General features: G+C 35.3%; 1 protein-coding gene across 2 annotated transcripts in view; it reads right to left on the minus strand.

Annotated features, from left to right (window-relative positions):
* Positions 1-273: 273 nt before the first annotated feature.
* The window catches only part of MYO6 (myosin VI), a 147199-nt gene continuing 126879 nt past the window's right edge, over positions 274-20593 (minus strand). The window contains exons 29-33 of one of the 2 annotated variants that reach the window (XM_056108660.1): positions 13582-13685; positions 11383-11514; positions 7557-7583; positions 4927-5145; positions 274-4457 (exon numbers count right to left, since the gene is read on the minus strand). In XM_056108660.1, the coding sequence (XP_055964635.1) occupies positions 4258-4457; positions 4927-5145; positions 7557-7583; positions 11383-11514; positions 13582-13685 (682 nt within the window). In that variant the 3' untranslated portion in view covers positions 274-4257. The remainder of the gene's footprint in view (positions 4458-4926; positions 5146-7556; positions 7584-11382; positions 11515-13581; positions 13686-20593) is intronic. The other variant, XM_056108666.1, reaches the window with a different exon arrangement.

Below are 20593 nucleotides of genomic sequence, written 5' to 3' on the forward strand. Positions count from 1 at the left end.
CCCACTCGAGCAAATCAATGAACAACGGGAGGACAGTGACAGTGACAGTGACAGTTTCTTCCCTGGACAGAGATTCCATCAGAGCCAGGACCAAAGCTCTAGGATATCTAAATCACTTTAAGTTCCTTGCTTCTTCCTCCAAGACTTCCAGCTCCAGTGACTGAAGATCTCAGACTTGAACTTACTCCATTTGAGACATGGAGGCCACAAAGCAACAATTCCAACATGACTTTTATAGCCCCATAACAGTATTAAAAACACAAGATGCAAACGGAAGTTCTACAATAGAAAGCATTTATTAAGATTTCTAGTACATCGGAATTTTAGGCAGGTATCAGATAAGTCACTTAGAAGGAAATGAAGAAATACGTAGTAGCAATTGCAATTAGACAAATTTTCAGATGTGAAAATGGCCAATCAGTAAGTCTATTTTAGTATGAAAGTGAGACTCTGCAAAGGAGTAAATGAGGATTAAATATTCTGTTCTTGATGAGTATGTTTTCCATGATTATTCAAAACTATGACACCCAAACATCTCACATATTAGGTTAGTGGTGGAGAAAGAAGAATATATCAATATGAATTAATTTAATGTAACTGGATACAAGTATATGGCCCTGGCATGGTTAGGGCCTGTCTCGGAAGGACTTCCACATTCCCGCCCACAAGAAAGTTCACGTATTATTGACCTTCTCTGGTATGGCAGTGCCGTTTTCTATAGGTTAAGAACTTTTACATCAGTCAACCTTGGTTCAAGTTTTAACCAACATAGATTCTTCTGTTATATACAGTATATTCCAAAATGTAATGAAAACCTAAGAGTATTTTATTATTTAAACCATATCACTGTTTTTCAATGTGGGGTATAGAGTATTTGTGGGTACACTCCCTTTCTTTGTCGTTCACTGTGGCTCTTCTTTCCTTAATATTAAAACGGATTCCCCTCTCCGCCCCCACCACACACCAATTTATCCTATTCTCATTCTTAGATATCCTGTGAATCTTCCTATTTTTTTCTGTGTCAGATACAAAATCCAGGCCCTCACATGCAAGGTATGTGCTTCAGCACTGATCCATACCCAGATTATCTTCTGCTAGAAATTATAATTTTCGATGCTTGCTATGGCTGGTAATATAAAGAAAATCTATCATATCTTTTAATTTATGTGAAATGTCAGAAGAAACACTTTGTCATATCTCCGTGGGCAAATTTTCTTGTTCAGATTCTTTTAGTCTACCTCTTTCAGTGTCTAGAACCAATGTACTGGACCTCTCTTGATCTCTGTCACTTCTGTAAAAAGAGACCAATTTACCACTAACACTGTATTAATTGACTTATTCAATAAATACTCTACTCATCCAAAGTACTCTTAAGATACTTTAAAAAAAAAAAAAACCAAGACCTACATATCTGGATCCCCTGAGAACCATAGTAATAACCTGTGAATGAAAAAAAATTTATTCCAGTAAAATCTCTACACACACACACACACACACACACACACACACACACACACACACACACGAAATCTTCCTGATTATTCTTTCCTGTGAATTTCTACTTTCCAAGCTTCCACAAATACGACTATTATTTTCTATTAAGATGCTCTTTTCTTGGTTGCTTATAAAACAAAAGGATTCACTACTTTACTGGAAAGAATGCCTATAATTACCTTTGCAGGAAGCAGAATGTAACAATAGTCTTTTGTGTAGGTTTTGTTCACCTAAATATGTTTCCGCTCACATAATCCTCTGAGAAGGTGCTATCTACTAAACTTTACAAGCAAGAAAATGCAAGTGTTTCTGCTTATATAGATAGGTGTATTAGAGAAAAATTTCTTCTCTGAGTATGTACCCAGAGATAAAAATGCCTACTTCCAGTGTGTTAGCGGAATTAGGAATTAAAACCAAACTGACTGCAAAAACATGTTGCCTTCTCATTTTTAACATTTTATGTATGCCCACTTTTAAATAACATACACACACACACAAAACTACACAATTACAGATGAGTAACTATCTGTAGTATGCTGATACAAAGTTCTCATTTTAAATCTCAAGATGAATGATTAAAATATCAATTTACTTTTGATTACTACAGTCTTCACTTAGTGTTTATGGGTTTGATTATGAAAATAGCAAGGAAGCTATGTCAACATCTTATAGAACACCATTTCTTCTATTTCTTTAAAAGGCTGATGGGGTCCTAAATTTTCCCACTAAAGTGGACCTCTGTGTATAAGTACATCTATTGCTATGTAGGTTACTGTAAGTCTATCTAAATTAGGGCAGTTCTCCTGGTAACCAAAATTGACTCAGGAGACTACTTTAAATAGGTACGTTTTAGGACAGCTATGTGACATTACTAGAAACAAAATCAGACTAGAATTTTATTACCTACTAAGGTAAAAATATTAAATATTTGTAATATCTTTTCTGCTATATTTATTACAAAGTCTTATATTTTCTCATTATAATTTTAATTTATCTGATTAGTTTAACATCGAGTGTCACATATATATCTAAACAATACATAAAATTTTCTGAAAAGAATATTAAAAGGGATTCATTAAAATATGCTTTTAATGTTTAGATTTTCTACAAGGCCTTTACTAACTAGTTAAAAAACAAAGCTTGACATTCACTGTCCTATACAAAATAAAAACACCAATTAAATGAAAGAGATATGAAGAGAGAGAACAGGTCATTTATTTCATAACCAGATCTTCTGTTATCAGTCACAGGGACCAAATGACCCAGAGATGAGTACTGAGTCTATGCAGTTGCACAGCCTTCAAAAAGTAATCACATTCATATTCTCAATGCACAGACAGGGCCATTTAATTTCTTTCACAGAAGACAATCATTTGCACAGTATTGTAATAAATAAATATTTCCATACTAAGACACATATAGTAAGAGAAGCAATTATCTCTGTGGTTCATAAGCACTACTATCATCAGCTGGGAAATATTTTCCATACTGAGGTATTCTTTCTAGGAAAAAAAAATTACCAGATTTCATTCCAAAGTAGGATCTTTAAGAGTTAGGAATAAAGGTGCAGAGAACAATTTTATTATTTAATTTTATTCTAAAATACAAACAAGACTCCTTAGGATTATGTCAACAAAATTCCTTGATGAATTTTTGTCTCCAAAGTCCTAATATAAAATCCATAAGTATTAGGTTTAAAGCTGCTGACACTTGTTCAAAACTAACAGCACACAATGAAAACTTTCTCCTTTAAATGATCAGTTACATGAAATAAGCAATTACTCAAGACTTTGTGAATTACAAAGAGTGTAAATGACTCTACAATTACTAAAATCTCAAAGGTCAAAAATGGATCTGGAAAATATTTTTAAGAGAAAGATGCATGAAACAGATCATTTGTTTAAATTATTGAAACAACTTGGACAAGATTCTGATATAAAAATCTTGAGATGAAACTGAGTATTTGGATCAATCCAGTTAAAGCCACAGTGCTACCAAACATCTATTTTCCATTGTAAATGAAACGAAAACTATCTTGAAGCTTTCGACTCTCTGAATTTCTTTTTTTTCATCCCTAGAATCTGTGAGTAATGTTTTTAGAACGACAGACAACATGATAGAAAAAAATCTGTGCAGGATATTACAAAGTACCTTCTTTATCACAGAGCACATCAACTATATTAAAGTTCCTTCTAGAATTATAGAACTTCAGGAAAATTGCTTTACCCAAAACTAAAAAGCACTATAAAGGAAGTTGGAGGGGGTGAAATTCACCTTTGGTGGAATGTCCATGAACTGCTGAACAAAGTGAATACAGAAAGTACAATGTATTTCAGATCAGTGCCATGCTCATTTTAAGTACCTTAATTTTTGTAAGAAACTTAAGACTTTTTATCATTCCAGTTCTATATAGTACAGCGTTAACCTTAGAAAGCAAGCATTTCAGATTTTTCGAAATTCCTTTTTCTAGGGAACCATTACGATAGACTTAAGGATGAGAAATGTCAGAATCTGTCCAAATGTAACAAATATTAGAACAGAAAGGCTTCGGAGTTATAGATGGAATCAGGAAGGTGAGTTTTCAGTCCCAAATTCACTACTATTGATTTAATCTTAAATTTTCAAAAAGCCACGATTAGTAAGACCTGTTCACTTTGTGTTAAGTAATTCTAACATAATTTCAGAACGGTTTACATTTCAGGAGCACACCCACTGCCTGGTCGCAGAGTTAGGGCGCCCCCCCCAGAAGCTGGTGTGCAGTATCTACTTGAGCAGATTCTGCAGCATTGCCGTGGCATAGGTGGGTCTCGCCTGTCTGCTCTCGATGGCTTTCTGCAGGTACTGGATACCACCACAGCGCTCCCACACTTCTTCAAACTGCCTTGGCAAAATCTCGGCACCACGCTTTCGAGTCAGGCCCGTCTCTTCAAGATTCAGCTCACACATCTCCATGTCGTCTTTACCTGAACAGACAGGACGTCAGAGAATGACCATTTCTCTTTGCTGAACCATTTAACACAAAACCTTCTTCCTGAAGTACCTGTCAATTCTCACAGATGGAAGAACTTTAAAAATTTTCTCTCCCACTAACTTGGAAACCTGCCTAATGAATTCACCTGAAAGAAACCTGTTCTCACCCAGGTGGAATATATTAATACCAGCCGATCGAACCGTTTCTTAGGTTAAAAAGAATGCTTCTATTTATACAAACTAGAGCAAATCAATAGACACCAGTGAGAAGACCCTTTGCTCTACATACCCGTAGCAATGACACATCCTGATTGTTAATCCCCAATCAACTGGAAATGTTTAACTGAAAATTTCCATCTGTCAACCTGGAGACTTCATGACTTACTGTGTTGTTTTATTCAGAGAGTTGAGAACTCTTTTTAGTTTTATCTTTTTTTTCCACCCCCAGTGATTCATACACACCAGCCACAAGAAGGATGGGTGTCTTGTCAGGATGGAGCTCCATTTGCCGAGCAATCCACGGGCCATCAAAGTGGGCATACCACCAGCCTTTTTTCTTGTTCTGCGGGTCTTTGTACTGGTCAGCAGGGCGGATGAATGGGATGCGGAAAAAACGCTGCTGTCGATTCATTTCAACCTCCTGCTGCCGGGCAGGAAGCTGAGTTGCTGAGTTCTGCTGAGCTGAATCACAGAACAAAGAAAGTTAGACCAGAAGCCCAAGGGATAGCAAAAACCGCTTTTAGACCTGAAACACACGACAAAAAAAAAAAAAATTTGTTTTCCTCACAGGAAATTTAAAGCAAATGTAAACATTAACTGCTTACAAAGATCCCAATTCAGTAATGGTTTAGAATTTTCTTTCCCTCGAGATATTCCCTATCATCACACACACACACACACACACACACACACACACACACACACACACACACACTGGCGAGTAGATTCTTCCCAAATAATGGTATCAATTTAAATCCAAATAAACCTAAATGACAGGAAAGCAAACTAATACTATTTAATATCTTTTTATTTTTCTTTTAAAAGTTCAATGAAATCTGCAGAATTAATTTTACTTTATTATTTATGATAAAAATCGCCATAATTTCATAAAACTGAAGAATTCTAGGTATCTGTTATCTGAATTACAACTTCCTCCAAAGAGTAAAAGACACAAAAGATTTCTCTTCTGGTTTGGGGATTTTAAATAATCAAGATACAGATATTTTAACTAATAGTATTTGGCTACTTCTTTGGAACAAAATACCTGTAACAGGAAACAAATAACTTTTCCTCAGAGATATCGACTTACTCTGAAATCAGAATTTTTATAATAAAATTCACCGAGTTATACATAAAATATGTACAGTATTTAGTTCCCGTCACCAAATAATAAAAAAAAAATTTTAAAAAACTCTTGCTTCTCAGATAGTAACAGATACTGCACTCATCTCATTTTTTAAAAATTTTTTTGCTCATTTTTATTATTAAGAGCCTGTACTTTTTTTTTACCTGAAAATATAAACATTTCCCTTGGGCAATTACTTTACATATTTAGTAGGAAATCTTTCTAAGTCCATTCAACCTGCTTATACTCACAAATTTAAAAGTGGACCAACCTTTTACTGCAGCTTATTAAGAATCTCACCGAAAAGCTTGAAAAATTAGGTAAAGGTATGTAAATGTCAAGAACAGCCACACAGGGCTACTGTAAGAATTTCCAAATACTAGAAGGATAAAAATATTCTAGTATTTTTACACCAAGACAGAGCAAAAGCCTTAGAGTAGCTGATTTTTGTGCAAACCAGAGAAAGCAATAAGCAGTTAGCAAAGTTATATATATATATCTATAGATGCCCATGAAGGAATAAAACAGAGACCCAGTTTTGTTAGTGACTTTGAAATACTGCTCCACCTTTAGTATAATAACAGAGATCAGCTTATTTATTTACTTTTGTTCCTATTTCCCCTAAATCACTTATAGTACTTTTGTTTCCATTTCAAATTTCTTAAATGATCTACTTGGAAAAAAAAAAAAGCAAGGAAACAATCTGGTCATCTAAAGAAAATTTACCTACTTTGCAAAAAAAAAAACTAAATCAAATAGAAGAAATTTTAAAAGAGCAGCAACAACAAAATCCTTCCCTTTATACTCACTAGTGAATAATTCAATGTTCAGTTAGTAGCAAATTCTCCGTGACACTCACAGTCAACCATTTGCTATATTTGTTCTTTTAAAGTAAACCTCCAATAATATAATATATTGAGTGAAATTAAGAATCTGAAAGAAAAGTGTTGATAATTTTTTCTACTGATGTTATTTGTATTAGAAAATCTAGCAATTAATGTCCATCTGGAAACCTTAAAATATGTGTTAAAATTTGAAAAAAAATCTTCAAACTATTTCTTTCATATCAATTTGTGATGTCTTCAAAAGTGTGAAATGAGTTTCAAACGTAGTTTATCAAATGTAAGCCTCAATAAAAGTACTTAATAAATGGGGTCTAACCAATAAATATAGCATCCTATCCAAATTATCACTCAGCTGATTTTAGAAAAAAATTATTGTACAATAATATGACCTCAAGGCTTTAAATTATCAATGAATGTACATCACTGAGAGCTATAAAAGTAATTTCCTCTTCCCACTAGGAGGTAGCCTATTAAAACCTGTACATATTATCATACAAAGTCTCTTTGGACAGAAATATTTACACCATCATAGCATTTGCGAACAGTCTGTGAAACCATCACCTCAAGTTAGTCTTTATTCTTAAAGAATAGTTGCTTAATAAGAAAGAGTTTTGCTACAATAAGAATTGTATATACTCACAGTTTAAAAAACTGAGAGTTGGTTTTTAAAATAATTTGATTAACAAAAATTTAAAAAAAAATTTTCTGCATATTTTGGTGGAATGAGCCAAACAAAAATGTCATCTCAAATTAAATATTTTAGTATGGATAAACCAACATCAATGTACAATACCACTTAAAATTGCAGCAAAACAACGTTTAACAGAAGTTAGTACTTATGAGGTATTTTTTAAACCCATCAACCAGTTAGCTCATGAGTCATGAGTTAGCCATTGACTTACGTGAATTGTTCAAAAATGGTGCAAAATCTGTGAACAAATATTTTATATTGAAGATAAAAATTCCAAACTCTTAAATGAGCATTGTAAATTCATAAAGCTTCCACATTGGAGGGGCAACTGTCAACAAGTGAATGTCTTAGTCACAGTCAAATACCATCAGAACTACCTAGGAAGATACTGCTTTCCAATTCCATGTTTTAGAAAAGTCTGATTACAGGACATATTAAGAAAATGAAAAAGCTCATTGTGCAACCTGGGGAAATAGCACTATCTAAACAAATATTCAACATCATGACTTAATAATCCACATAATAGTACTTTTTGTTTTCTTTGCTGGGGGCTACACCCAGCAGTACTCAGGGCTCACTCCTGCCTGTGGACAGGAATCACTCCTGGCTGGTAGTGTTCAGGGTGCTGAACAAAAATATGGGATGCTGGGAATCAGATTTGGGTTGGCCGTGTGCAAGGAAAATGACTACCTACTGTAATATTGCTCTGGCTCCCAAAACAGGATCTCTTAAAGCAAAGCTGTATTTGCAAATTACAAAAATTAATTACAAAAATGTCTATAGAAAGAGACTAGCTTCTCAATTCACTGGAGTATTATTTGCATTAGAGAAAAAGCATTGCTCATGCGTCCCTATATTCGATATGTATATATATTTTAATTCCTTAAAATTGTTTAAGTCTGAAACTCTTAGCAGCTTGATTTTAAAAACTATAAAATATACACTACTCTCCAAAACCACTGCTTTCAAGAGCAGGATGGAGGCTCCTGAATTCTACCAGAGTAGAAGAATTAAAATGAATTTGCCAAACTTTCAAAAACTTTTACCACTATTTAACAATGTTTTTGTCTTTAATGGCAATAATATGATGTTTCTGTTAACAGTCTTAAGTTCTCATCATTTTCTCAAATTAGTGAATGCTAATCCTTATAAACATTGAGATATACAGCAATTCCTTTGAAAGGCTACTAGCAGTCTATTAGGAAGTTACTTAAGCACAGAATTTTTTTTGTTGAGCTGTTAACCACACTAGGGTCCTTCACCTTTCCTTTTAAATGTACTCTATGTCAGGACAAATTTTACACCAGAGAAAAATAAAACAAAAAAAGTGCTTTCACACAATAATTATATATTATCCTAAAAACAAGGTCTATAATCAAATTCGTGAAGGCTAAATTAATTGATGAAGTATGATCACATAAAACTTCTGTTTGCTCATATACCTAGAGTGGACTTTGGGGAAATTATCTGATAGTTTTCAAGATTACAAATGGAAACAGTGTTAAGATCCAACTCAGTAAGCCACATCTAATTTACTCCTTTGAGGAAAACTGGGTAAGGTCTAAAAATTTAATTTACATATACAAGAAATATTTGAGGACTGGAAATGTAGCTGAGCAGTAGAACACATGCCTCGCCATGTATAAGGCCTTGGTTTAATTCCTGGCAAACACACATATATAGAAAAGCTCATTTATTGAATAGTTATTAAAAATATGTGTACCAAATAGAATAACACTTATTTCTTTTTGTTTTAATAAATGCATTTATCGAGAAAAAATACAATAAAACAGAATGAATAGCAACTAACAGTCATGATTGGAAAATTACAACTCAAAAGAATAGTCCTCTGCAATTTCACAAAATGAATGTAATCAGGTTGCAAACAATGACCAGGTAATGGAATAATCCTAACATTTTCAATCCACAGAGACATTTTATTATGGAAGAAAAAGTGACATTCACAGGGCCAATGGATAAAGAGATTCCACTTGCCAGTTCTTAGTCAGGGTGATCTCTCTTTCTCTGTCCTAAAGAGTTATATTCCAACCAATGATTAATACTGCTTCCATCAATCCACTTTCAGGAGAGAGGGGAGATAATTGGGCCACACCTGGCAATGTTCAGGGGGCCTGGATACAGTAATGGGATGGAGCCAGGGCCGGACACTTACAAGACAAGAAGGGCTCAGCCCCTAACTATCGCTAGAGGTGCTAAATTTTCACCACTTAATTTTATTACAATAGTGCTTTTATTTACTGCAATTTCCAGGAGTGTGATATGGAAACAAAATATTATAACCCGGAGTTCATTTTCATAGTGAACTTGATTCATGTACTGATAAACTATAGTATCAAATATTGTAACAGATATCCCCCCAAAAGGGGGGAATATTGACGATGTTGTCACTCTGATATTGACTAAAATTAAACTAATCATTAGAGCCAGTCTAAAAGTAGAAAAGTGAACAAAAGAAATTCTGATTACTGCTTTTAAAACTGAAGTTACAACTCCAGTGTCATGGGTATACTCAGTTATTGTTAATGCTGCTAAAGCTTTTACTAGCTTCTGTCCACCCAGCTCTATTTTCCAATTTCTGTTCCATGTAACTTTGCTCTTTGCATAACAAAAGAACAGAATTCATTCTTAGGATCTCAGTCAGCAAAATCAAAACTGGTCTAGGAAAAACCCTAACCTGAAAGTCATATTATCATATTCATATTTTTCAACAGAGTCAAAAAAAAATTTTCAGTAAACATTTTTTAATAGTAATTTATATTTTCACATGCGATCTTTAGGTAGTTACATGTATTATATGGGGGCAAAATATGATTTTCATAAATTATTTTATAACCTCTTCAACACAGAAAAGAATATTCTCCCCTCTTTGCCAGGAGGATTGGTCCATGGTAGGGACCTTGCCACCAAGAAGGAGAAGGAGTGCAGTTGGGACAGAGAAGGGACAACTAAAACGAAGATACTTGGAAAAGATCGGTCTAGATAAAAACTGAGTGCTGAAAGGAGGTGGAGTCAGATGCATAACAGCCTTTCAGTAACAGCACTGCAAACACAGTGCCTAAAGGGAATATAAGAGAGAAACAGAGAGAGAGAGAGAGAGAGAGAGAGAGAGAGAGATCATTGGGGAGAGTGTCTGCCATAGAACAGAGAGTCAGACTGTGGAGGCAGGACATGGGGAGGGCCAGCAGGAGGACAAACCAGGGACTTCGGTGGTGTTAAATGTACTGTGGTAAAGGAATTGGTGATAGAACATGTTTGACTGAAACTCAATCACGAACATCTTTGTAACCACATATTTCATGGCGATTCACTAAAAAAAAATTTTTTTTTGAAGAATATTTTCCCCTCGGGCCGAAGCTCTAGCACAGCAGGTAGGTGTGTCTGCCTTGCTCACGGCTGACCCAGGTTCGACTCCTCCGCCCCTCTCAGAGAGCCCAGCAAGCTACTGAGAGTATCTTGACCACATGGCAAAGCCTTGCAACCTCCCCATGACGTATTCAATATGCCAAACACAGTAACAATTGTCACAATGGAGACATTACTGGGCCCACTCGAGCAAATCGATGAACAACGGGAGGACAGTGACAGTGACAGTGATGGGGCTGGAGCGATAGCACAGCGGGTAGGGCATTTGCCCTGCATGCGGCCGACCTGGGCTCGATTCTCAGCATCCTATATGGTCCCCCAGCACTGCCAGGAGTAATTCCTGTGTGCAGAGTGAGGAGTAACCCCTGTGCATCGCCGGGTGTGACCCAAGAAGCAAAAAATTTAAAAAATTTCAAAAAATAAAAAAAGAATTTAAAGAATGCAGTTCTTTAAAACTGTGACTTTAAGAATGCAGTTAATCGAAACAACGCTATGCGAGATAAACCATCATTGTTGCACTAGCTTTTGTGGATGGCAGTTCCAGAGCCAGAGAAAATTTACATGAGACCATTTATCCAAATGTCTTATATATAATTACATTCATCTATGTACATACTTTTGTAAAAAGCTTAAAAGTAAAATCTGTTGTTTACCATAATCAGTAACAGACTTCGGAGCACGCTGCTCTGTTTCAGTATTTCTCTTCTTGTTCTTGGATTTCCAAGCATGATACACTTTTAGTCTCCTATGGAATTCTTCTCTGCAAGCTGCCAGCAGCTCGATATCTATGGATAACAAAGAATGAGCCCCCCAGGCCCCCAAAAAAGGATTAACATTTTCATCATTTTTTTGTTTGTTTTTTTTTATTTTTATTAGTGAAACACCATGAGGTACAGTTGTAGACTTACAAATTTTTGTGCTTGGGTTTCAGTTATACAATGATCAAGTACTCATCCCTCCACCAGTGCCCATTTTCCACTACCACAGATCCCAGTATCCCCTCTCTCCTTTTGGGTGTTGTGGTCTGCAAAAGAGGCATTGAGTGGCAAACATGTTCAGTCCATAGTCTACTTTCAACATGCATCTCCCCTCCTGGGAGGATCCTCCAAACACCCTTTATTTGGTGCTCCCTTCTCTATCTGAGCTGCCCTTTCCCCTAGAATGCCCTGCCAGCTTCTAAGCTATGGAGTAATCCTCCTGGTGCTGATCTCATAACATCTTCATCTTTTTATCTAGCATAATTATTTTTGGCATACACGAGAATATAGATACATACATTTTGAGTTTAAATGGTGTTTTACAATAAAATTACCTTTTATATCTATATAGCATTTTCTTATATATGATTATTGTCTTACATCATTTGCTCCAAATAAGAACCCTTCATTTTAGATGAAGAAATTGAATTAGAGGTTAAGTCACTTGTCCACGGCCTCAGGCCATCACAGCAAAATGAAGTCTTTGGGGTTGGTCACCTTTAAATGAAGCCTTAGAAATGCCCTGATAGAGCTCAGATAGAGAAGGGAGCACCAAATAAAGGGTGTTGGGAGGATCCTCCCAGGATGGGAGATGCATGCTGAAAGTAGACTACGGACCGAACATGATTGCCACTCAAATCCTCTTTTGCAAACCACAGCACCCAAAAGGAGAGAGAACAAAAGGAAATGCCCTGCCACAGAGACAGGGTGGGATGGCGGGGATAGGGGGTGGGAGGGATACTGGGATCTGTGGTGGTGGGAAATGGGCACTGGTGGAGGGATGGGCATTTGATCATTGTATAATAGAAACCCAAGCACAAAAATGTGTAAGTCTGTAACTGTAGCTCGTGATGTCTCACTATTAAAAATAATTTTAATAAAAAAAAAAGAACGAAAGAACTGCCCTGATAAGTTTGTTTTCTCCATTAGGAATCACCTGCCTGTTGCAAGGGCACATGAGCAGCGCCTGGCCTGAGTATACAGGGCAAACAGCTGGACAGAATACCTCCCCTGCCAAACAGCTTTTCTGCAGGCTAACCCTTACCCTGATTATAAAATATTTTCTTTCCTCCCTAAAAAAAAAAAAAAAGTTACCATGCTCACATACGAGTCAGATTTACATGTCACACCTTTTTATACTTTTAATTATGCAAATACACTTAGTGAAGAACGATTTCCTCACAAAGTATGAGGAAATGTATGAATTTCTGACACTTATTTGCCTAGTCACAGTATTCTGAATTCATACTGTAATGTGAGCAAGAACACAACTTGGGATCCCCTGCATATAGAATTTTTCTTTGTTCTGTGGGGAGAAAAAAATTAACTTTCAAAAGCATAAACAATAAAAAAGGAAAGGATTCCAACACCATTTCCTATTTTGCATTCATGGAAATCCAGAATTAAATACAGAGCTATTTAAATATCATGAATAACATTAAAGGGTCAGATACAAATACCATTCTAACCATAATTTGTTTCTCTTCCCAGTCTGGGCAAGAAATAGGCATGAGGCATGTAATAAACATGCCTTTCCTTTAGCCTTGTGGGTAAACCACATTATCTTTTCAAAATAAGAATGAAAAGAAAGGGAGTGGTGGGTGAGATACTGGGAACATTGGTGGTGGAGAATGGGCACTGGTGGAGGGATGGGTACTCGATCATTGTATGACTGAAACATGCAAAGTTTGTAAGTCTGTAACTGTACCTCACGGTGAGTCTTTAACAAAAAAAAAGAAGAAAAAGAAAATAGTTTACACTTATACATATGCCCTCAAAATAAAATCTCACTTCAGTGTCAGTATGTATTTTGTTACCAATCAGAGATGGAGGCTTCTTCACCCTTACTACTTTTTATCCTTGCTAGACACTTACCACAGGAAGTATTGATGGTATCACGTAGTTCTGCATATTTCCACTTACTAAGATCATGTTTCTTGGAACCAGCAGCTGCCTTGGTGGCCTGAACAGCAGGACCTCTGTAATTATCATATTTATTTCAGTATTTAAGCGATAAACATGAGTTAAATGTTTACAAAAGAGGCAAGAAAGTGAGAATAAGTCTGACAAAAAAGAAAAAGCTACAAAAAAAAAAGAAATTACTAGAAAAAAAGTAATTTTTTTTTATCTTTGACAAATCAAACTAATACTGTTACTGAAAGACCACCCCGGTAAATAGAAATCTTTCAGCATGTAATTTCAAAGCCATATTAGGTTATATAGGTTTCCTCTGTATGTATCATATATGGTTATATAATACATCTATACATGTATGTTTAAACTCGGTGCTACTCATGGCTTAATACACACTATACAATTTGAAATAACTACTATAAGAAGTTTATTTTATGTAGTAATGAATATTTTTTTCAACAAAATATTACACTCTCCACATAGATTCTCAGAAGTAGTTGCAAGAAGACTTTTATATATGTAACAAAATAATTTATGCACACCTCATTTTAAGACACAAAAAGATGACATGAATGTTAAAAGAACTAAATATAAAAGTACTGCTTCTCAGGTATCATGGTTTATCCTTAGTCTTTTATTAAATTTTTTCCCTCTTGAGGAGAAACACTCAAAATGCAATATCCAAAAATGACCTCATAGCTATTTTTTTACACTTTCAAAGATAACAAAAATCTTGGAGGTCAAAAGACAGACTCGTGAAATGATACAGAAAAAAGTGTTTGGAAATATGTATCCTTTTTTCTAAAATAAAGGATATTTCCTTCAATTTTAAACTTAAGAATTAAATATACTTTTTAAAAGGCTCTCATTTTTAAAAAATGCTTTTATTTTAAAGAACAGATACAGTAAACTTCACCCTGCATAATTAAAAATTATTACTTTTAAATTTTATGTAAATTTGGCTAAAAATAGTGTGTAGTCAGTTAGTCTTTCTTATAGTTTTATGGTTAAAATCTGTTTTAAGTACAATGCAGAATCTATACCTATCTTAAGCGTTGTCATTGCTAATTTTCCATGTGACTTTTTCTTAACCGCTTTCCTAAAAATGAACTAGCTACGTGTCAGCAAGGTGTATTACTCTTTATAATAAAGTATGCTTTAACATTCATTCAAATTATTTCTTGTGTATCATATCTCTAATCCAACATCCAGTAAGCTAGCAAGGAAAAAACTTCCTAGCTTTCACTAGTACTCAAAAATAGCAGCTAAAAAATTATGGGTTTTTGTTGATGTTTTCATTCTGAAAGAGAAGCAAATTTACATAATGAGATAGCATATATGTGGTATAAAAACATTAGATAAGGAATGCTTTGATATTTTTAAAATAACTGCATTCAAATTAGTATTGCTCCAAGTATGGTTTTAATATCATTAACTTTTCATGTATATTACCCTAAGCAAAAATATTACTTTTAAAAATACACTCTGCAAAGCATAAAAATAAAATGCTTTAAAATTTTCCTCCATCCTTGAAGTTATGCATTTTTAATATATAAAAGAGTAAGAGAAGTATACCAAATAATAACGAATTAATAATAAATAATAAACAATTATACATAAATAGTAAAGAAATATTAGATTTGCTATCAAGGTAATCATGTCAATGACTTTGTAGAGCAAAATTTACCTTTGATTCTTAAAAATATATCAATTACAACTTCAAAATTGACAGTGAGAATGGTACTGATTCATGTACTGATCACTTACAAAATGGATACACTAGATTTCAAAAAGAAGTTACAGTCTTTGGTGTCTCAATTTTTACATCAATGGCCTGAAATTTATGTGGTTCAGAGACCCTGAGTGGTATTGAGGCTGAGGAGGTCCTTGGTACTACCTTCTCCTCAACAGTCATTCCTAAACAAGAACAGTACCTGCAGTGTGGCGAGATTTTAATATATTCATTTTAATATATTCATTTTAAGTCACAATAAGGAAATGGGGTTTGCTACAGCTACGGAGCCCCAGTGACTGTAGGACACTACTACCAAGAGAACAGTACCATCCAAAGTGCCAATGATAATTACCACTGAAACACTGATTTAGAGGAACACTGGTGTGTTAGCCGGTTTTAAGAATCTTTTCCTATGTTAGGACGAAGAGTGAAGTGATATATGAAGAACTGAAGTGATACGTGAAGACATCTTACAGATAAAGTGGGGGATTCATGTAAGCGATTCTAGTCCAAACAGTGAAAAGCAATTTATAAATGTGATATTGAGATGATACTAATTTACCCAATTATACAACACACTAACCTACTCAAAATATCTGACATTTCTTTTGCCATTTGTTCCCTATAAGAGAAACAGTAAGGCAGAATATTATGTAATAAAGACAACTAAATAAATTATTTCAAAGATCTAAGAGCATAATTAAAATTTATATCATTGACACATTAACCAACGATTATAGTTCACTTCATAAAAGTTTTAACGTACTTTTCAATATATATAGCCATAAGACACATTCTGTCTAAGTACAGTTATTTGGACATACCTCTATTTTTTTTTTTTTGCCTCGGGTCACACCCGGTGATGCTCAGGGCTGACTCCTGGCTCTGCACTCAGGAATCACTCCTGGCAGTGCTCAGGAGACCATAAAGGAATGCTGGGAATCGAACCCAGGTCGGCCGCATGCAAGGCAAACGCCCTCCAGGATATGCTATCGCTCCAGCCCCAATACCTCTATTTTTGTAGTTGAAATTTTCAATAAAATCTTATGAGAATAATGCTTCTGATGGTATTTTTATTTTTATGTTTTTGGGTCACACCGGGCAATGCTCAGGGGTTACTCTTGACTCTGCACTCAGGAAACGTAGGGGATGCTGAGGATGGAATCTGGGTCCCCAGCGTGCAAGGCAAGCGACCTAATTGCTGTACTATCACTCTGGCCCCCTGGTGTTTTTATATACAAACATAGATATACAATATGAAATAAAATTTTGTATCTTATATACAAACATAGTGCTAGATAAATGTCAAAAGCTTGGAAGGCTATAGATTCTATATAAAGATTTTCTGTGTAATCTCCCTCCTTCTCCCCCTCCCCTCCAACACACACATGCAGGAGCAATTGCTGATAAAAGTCTAACATATTTAAAAGTCTCAAGATTTACTGACAGAGCAGGAAAGGCAGCTGATAGTTTGACATATTTAAAGCTATAAAAGTTTTAGGACTGGGATTGGAGAGCTAGGGCAGCAGGTAGGGGACCTGTCTTGCATATGGCTGACCCGGAATCAATCCCTAGCACCCCATATGATCCCCGGAGTCCTGGCAAGAGAGATCCTTGAGCACTGAACCTAGAGTAAGCCCTGAGCACCGTTGGGTATGGTCCCCAAACAAATAAATTTGAGGTTGCAGAAATAGCACTGCAAGTCAGCACTTGACTTGCACACAGCTGACCCAGGTTCAGTTACAAATGGTTCCCCAAGCACCATGTGGAATGATTCCTTGAGCACAGAGCCAAAAGTAGGCTGAGCCAATGTGGCACAAAAACAAAAACAAAAACAAAAACTACCATCAGTCATAATTATAATCATAAAACTTTAAAGCAACGCCTTCTTGGGAAATAATCAGAATATATCAAATACTTGTCAAAGCTCTGAAGCGCTTTACCCTCACAAGGATAAAGACTTCCCAAAGACAAATTCTTTTTCTACCCAGGACAGTAAGTTTTCTCAAATTTGTTTAATGCTATGAAACAGACGTTTCATCTTGTTCATCAACTTTATTATTAACTCTTTTTGGATATTTCTGGTTCTCTTTGTGCCACACTGGGTAATGGTCAGGTGCTATACTCAGCAAAGTACTCTTGGAGATGGCACAGTGGTGCTCTGGGGATCATGCAGTGCCAGGAACAGAACCTGGGCTCAGCCCTTTAGATCATCTCCCAGCTCTGACTTTGCTTCTCATTTTCCTGCCTTTGCTCTCTGCCTTCATAATTAATCATTTTCTCATTCTATTTACCAGACTCTGGCAACCCTCAATCAGTAAAAAATTGTTTTATAGATAGGTAAATTTGCTATAGAGCAGTTTCCTGGATGCTTATTTTTATTCTAAACCTCAAGGTTCCTTAGTCTTCATGAGCGTGTGTGCGTGCGAGTGTGCGCACGTGTGTGTGTGTGTGTGTGTGTGTGTGTATTTTTCCTAAAGTTTCCTCTTCCTTTCCCTTAACAGGTTTCAAGGAAATCTGTGGTCATTCAAAACTCTTTACTACATGATCCAATGATCACACAGAAATTTTTCTCTTGATGCCCCAGTAGAGATAGGAATCTCTGGATATGTGTCCCATATATGTTACTTCTCGTATCAAATATACTACTTAGAAATAGTACTTGCATCCAGGTGCCTTTTTCCTTCCCATTTTCCTAACTATACGGAAATTTCACTTTAGACATCAGTTACAGTGTCTATTTAATTCAAGCTCAAATGGTAACTTTAAACCAGCTGTGCTAAATGAGGGAAGTAGCAACCATTTCAAGATACTTTCTAAATACTTTGTTGCAGTTACAATGGTGTAAGGAAGTGCATTTGATGAAGTAAGCAGTCAGAGATGCAAAATATCCTTCTCAAAAAACTGCCTATCCCATAAGATTAACATGTACAAAAGAATTAGAGATGCAAAATGCACATATATTTATGCATACTTTGTATGATTTAATCTTCACAATTTTCTAGGAATGCAGTGACTATCACCGAGAGGAAACTGTACTTCACTCTATTCAGAACTTTACAAAGAATCGTTCGCTGTTTTTGTGCCATTTAATTGATACAGCATTTCTATACTGTTTTATGTTTGTAGATAAAACATTTGTGGTAATTCTAATGTAGGAGTAAGAATGGATATGTACTTGAATTTATTTTAATTATTTTCTTAACTTTTCTTTAAATTTACTTTTTAGAATTAAGGCCTTATTTATAAAACATTTATTCTTGGTAGTGTTTTATGACAGAGTTAGAAACCATTGATCTAGAGATTACAGTTGAGATCCTTAAAGTTTGAATTTTAATTCAGGTTTAAAGCATATTTCAGGGGGCTGGAGCAATAGCACAGTGGGTAGGGTATTTGCCTTGCACGTGGCTGACCCGGGTTCGATTCCCAGCATCCCAGATGGTCTCCCAAGCACCGCCAGGAGTAACTCCTGAGTTCATGAACCAGGAGTAAAGGAGTAACCCCTGTGCAATGTCGGGTGTGACCCAAAAAGCAAAAAAAAAAAAAAAAAAAAAAGCATATTTCAAAAATTTTAGTGTACTTCTACACTAATAAAAGCATATTTCAAAAATTAATAGTGTACTTTTACACACATTTCATTGTATATTGCAACAGTATTCAGATCCTCTCCATATATAGAGATTCTTATAACAAAAAAAAAATACTAGCATCGAAATTGACATTACATATAAAACTCCAGGTTATGTGATATTTTAGATATTAGTACAACAAAATGTCAGGTATACCAAAACTAAGCTGTTGTGTCTCAAGTTACTGCAATTTTTAAATAACTTTTCCATATCTTCCATGAAGGCACAAGTATGAGATAATTAGAAGACATAAAATAGAAAACATAGAGAAGAAAACTACATCATAACCACTGTGACTGACCACCTAAGAGGAGCAGTAAATATCTGTCCTGGCAGAAGGGACAGAGGAAATTAAGGAGAATGGGGGGATTGGGGATGTGGGGGGGGGGGGAGGAAAGATGAGAATCTATTTATTATCTTTAATAAAAGAAAATAATGTAAAATTTGTTTCAATGAGAAAACTATCCTAAAATGTACCCAAAACCTATTATAAAAGTTATATGACTAAATTTAGTTTAAAAAAAATGACATACGGTGTCATTTTGTGTCTTGAGTCACCAATTCTGAGAAAAGAATATAATCTCGTTAATATAGTAACCAATTCTTAATTGTGTACCAATGATCTGATACAATGATTTTTAAAACTCCATTATCTTTCATCTAAATACTAGATCACTTATAATTTTAATATTTTTAAATATTTATTTTAAATGATTAGGAGTGAATAAATCAAGAGTATGCGTGAATAAATTAAATTAAACTAAATTAAAATTAAAGATTAAATATATCTAGATTAGAAAATCCATATACTGTGAGTTTACTTGTTTTTAATAAATCTTAGTATTTCATAATTTTATGTCATGTGAAATCATCACTTAACACTAAATAACAAATGTGAAGTTGATTATACGTGTGTGTGTATATATATATATATGCAACTACATATATATATATGTAGAAAATATTTCTTACGTAGAAGTCACTGGATGGGAATCCATGCTAGAAAGATAACTTGAAATTGTTTATTATAAAAGAATTAATCCTGGACTCCGCGTCAGGCTGTGGGGCAGGTGACAGCCCTCCTCACCCCAAGGGATCCAGCCCTGGCAGTGGACCTCCACTACCCAATTATCACCACGCTCCAGGCCGCTTTCTGGACCACACAACCGTGACACATTATAAGACACTTCCTACCCATTTATGCCTCTGGGAGAGCCCAGCAAGCTACCGAGAGTATCCCACCCGCATGGGCAGACCCTGGCAAGCTCCCCATGGCGTATTCAATATGCCAAATACAGTAACGACAATAGGTCTCATTCCCCCGACCCTGAAGGAGCCTCCAATCCTTGGGAAAAGATGAGTAAGAAGAGGCTGCTAAAATCTTAGGAATAGAGATGTTACTAGTACCCACTCGAGTAAATCGAAGATCAATGGGATGACAGTGATACAGTGATTATAGAAGAATTATTCTATATTTTTTAATGCATCCTAGAATCCAGGAATAATGGTTTCATGCTCTACATTAAGAACATATTTACTGAGAAACTTCTTACACATATCCCAGGAAAAACTGGGTACTAATAAAAATATTCAGTTACAACCTATAGAG

The sequence above is a fragment of the Sorex fumeus genome, unplaced genomic scaffold (genome assembly GCF_029834395.1).
Source record: "Sorex fumeus unplaced genomic scaffold, SorFum_2.1 ptg000008l, whole genome shotgun sequence".
Classification (NCBI taxonomy): domain Eukaryota; kingdom Metazoa; phylum Chordata; class Mammalia; order Eulipotyphla; family Soricidae; genus Sorex; species Sorex fumeus.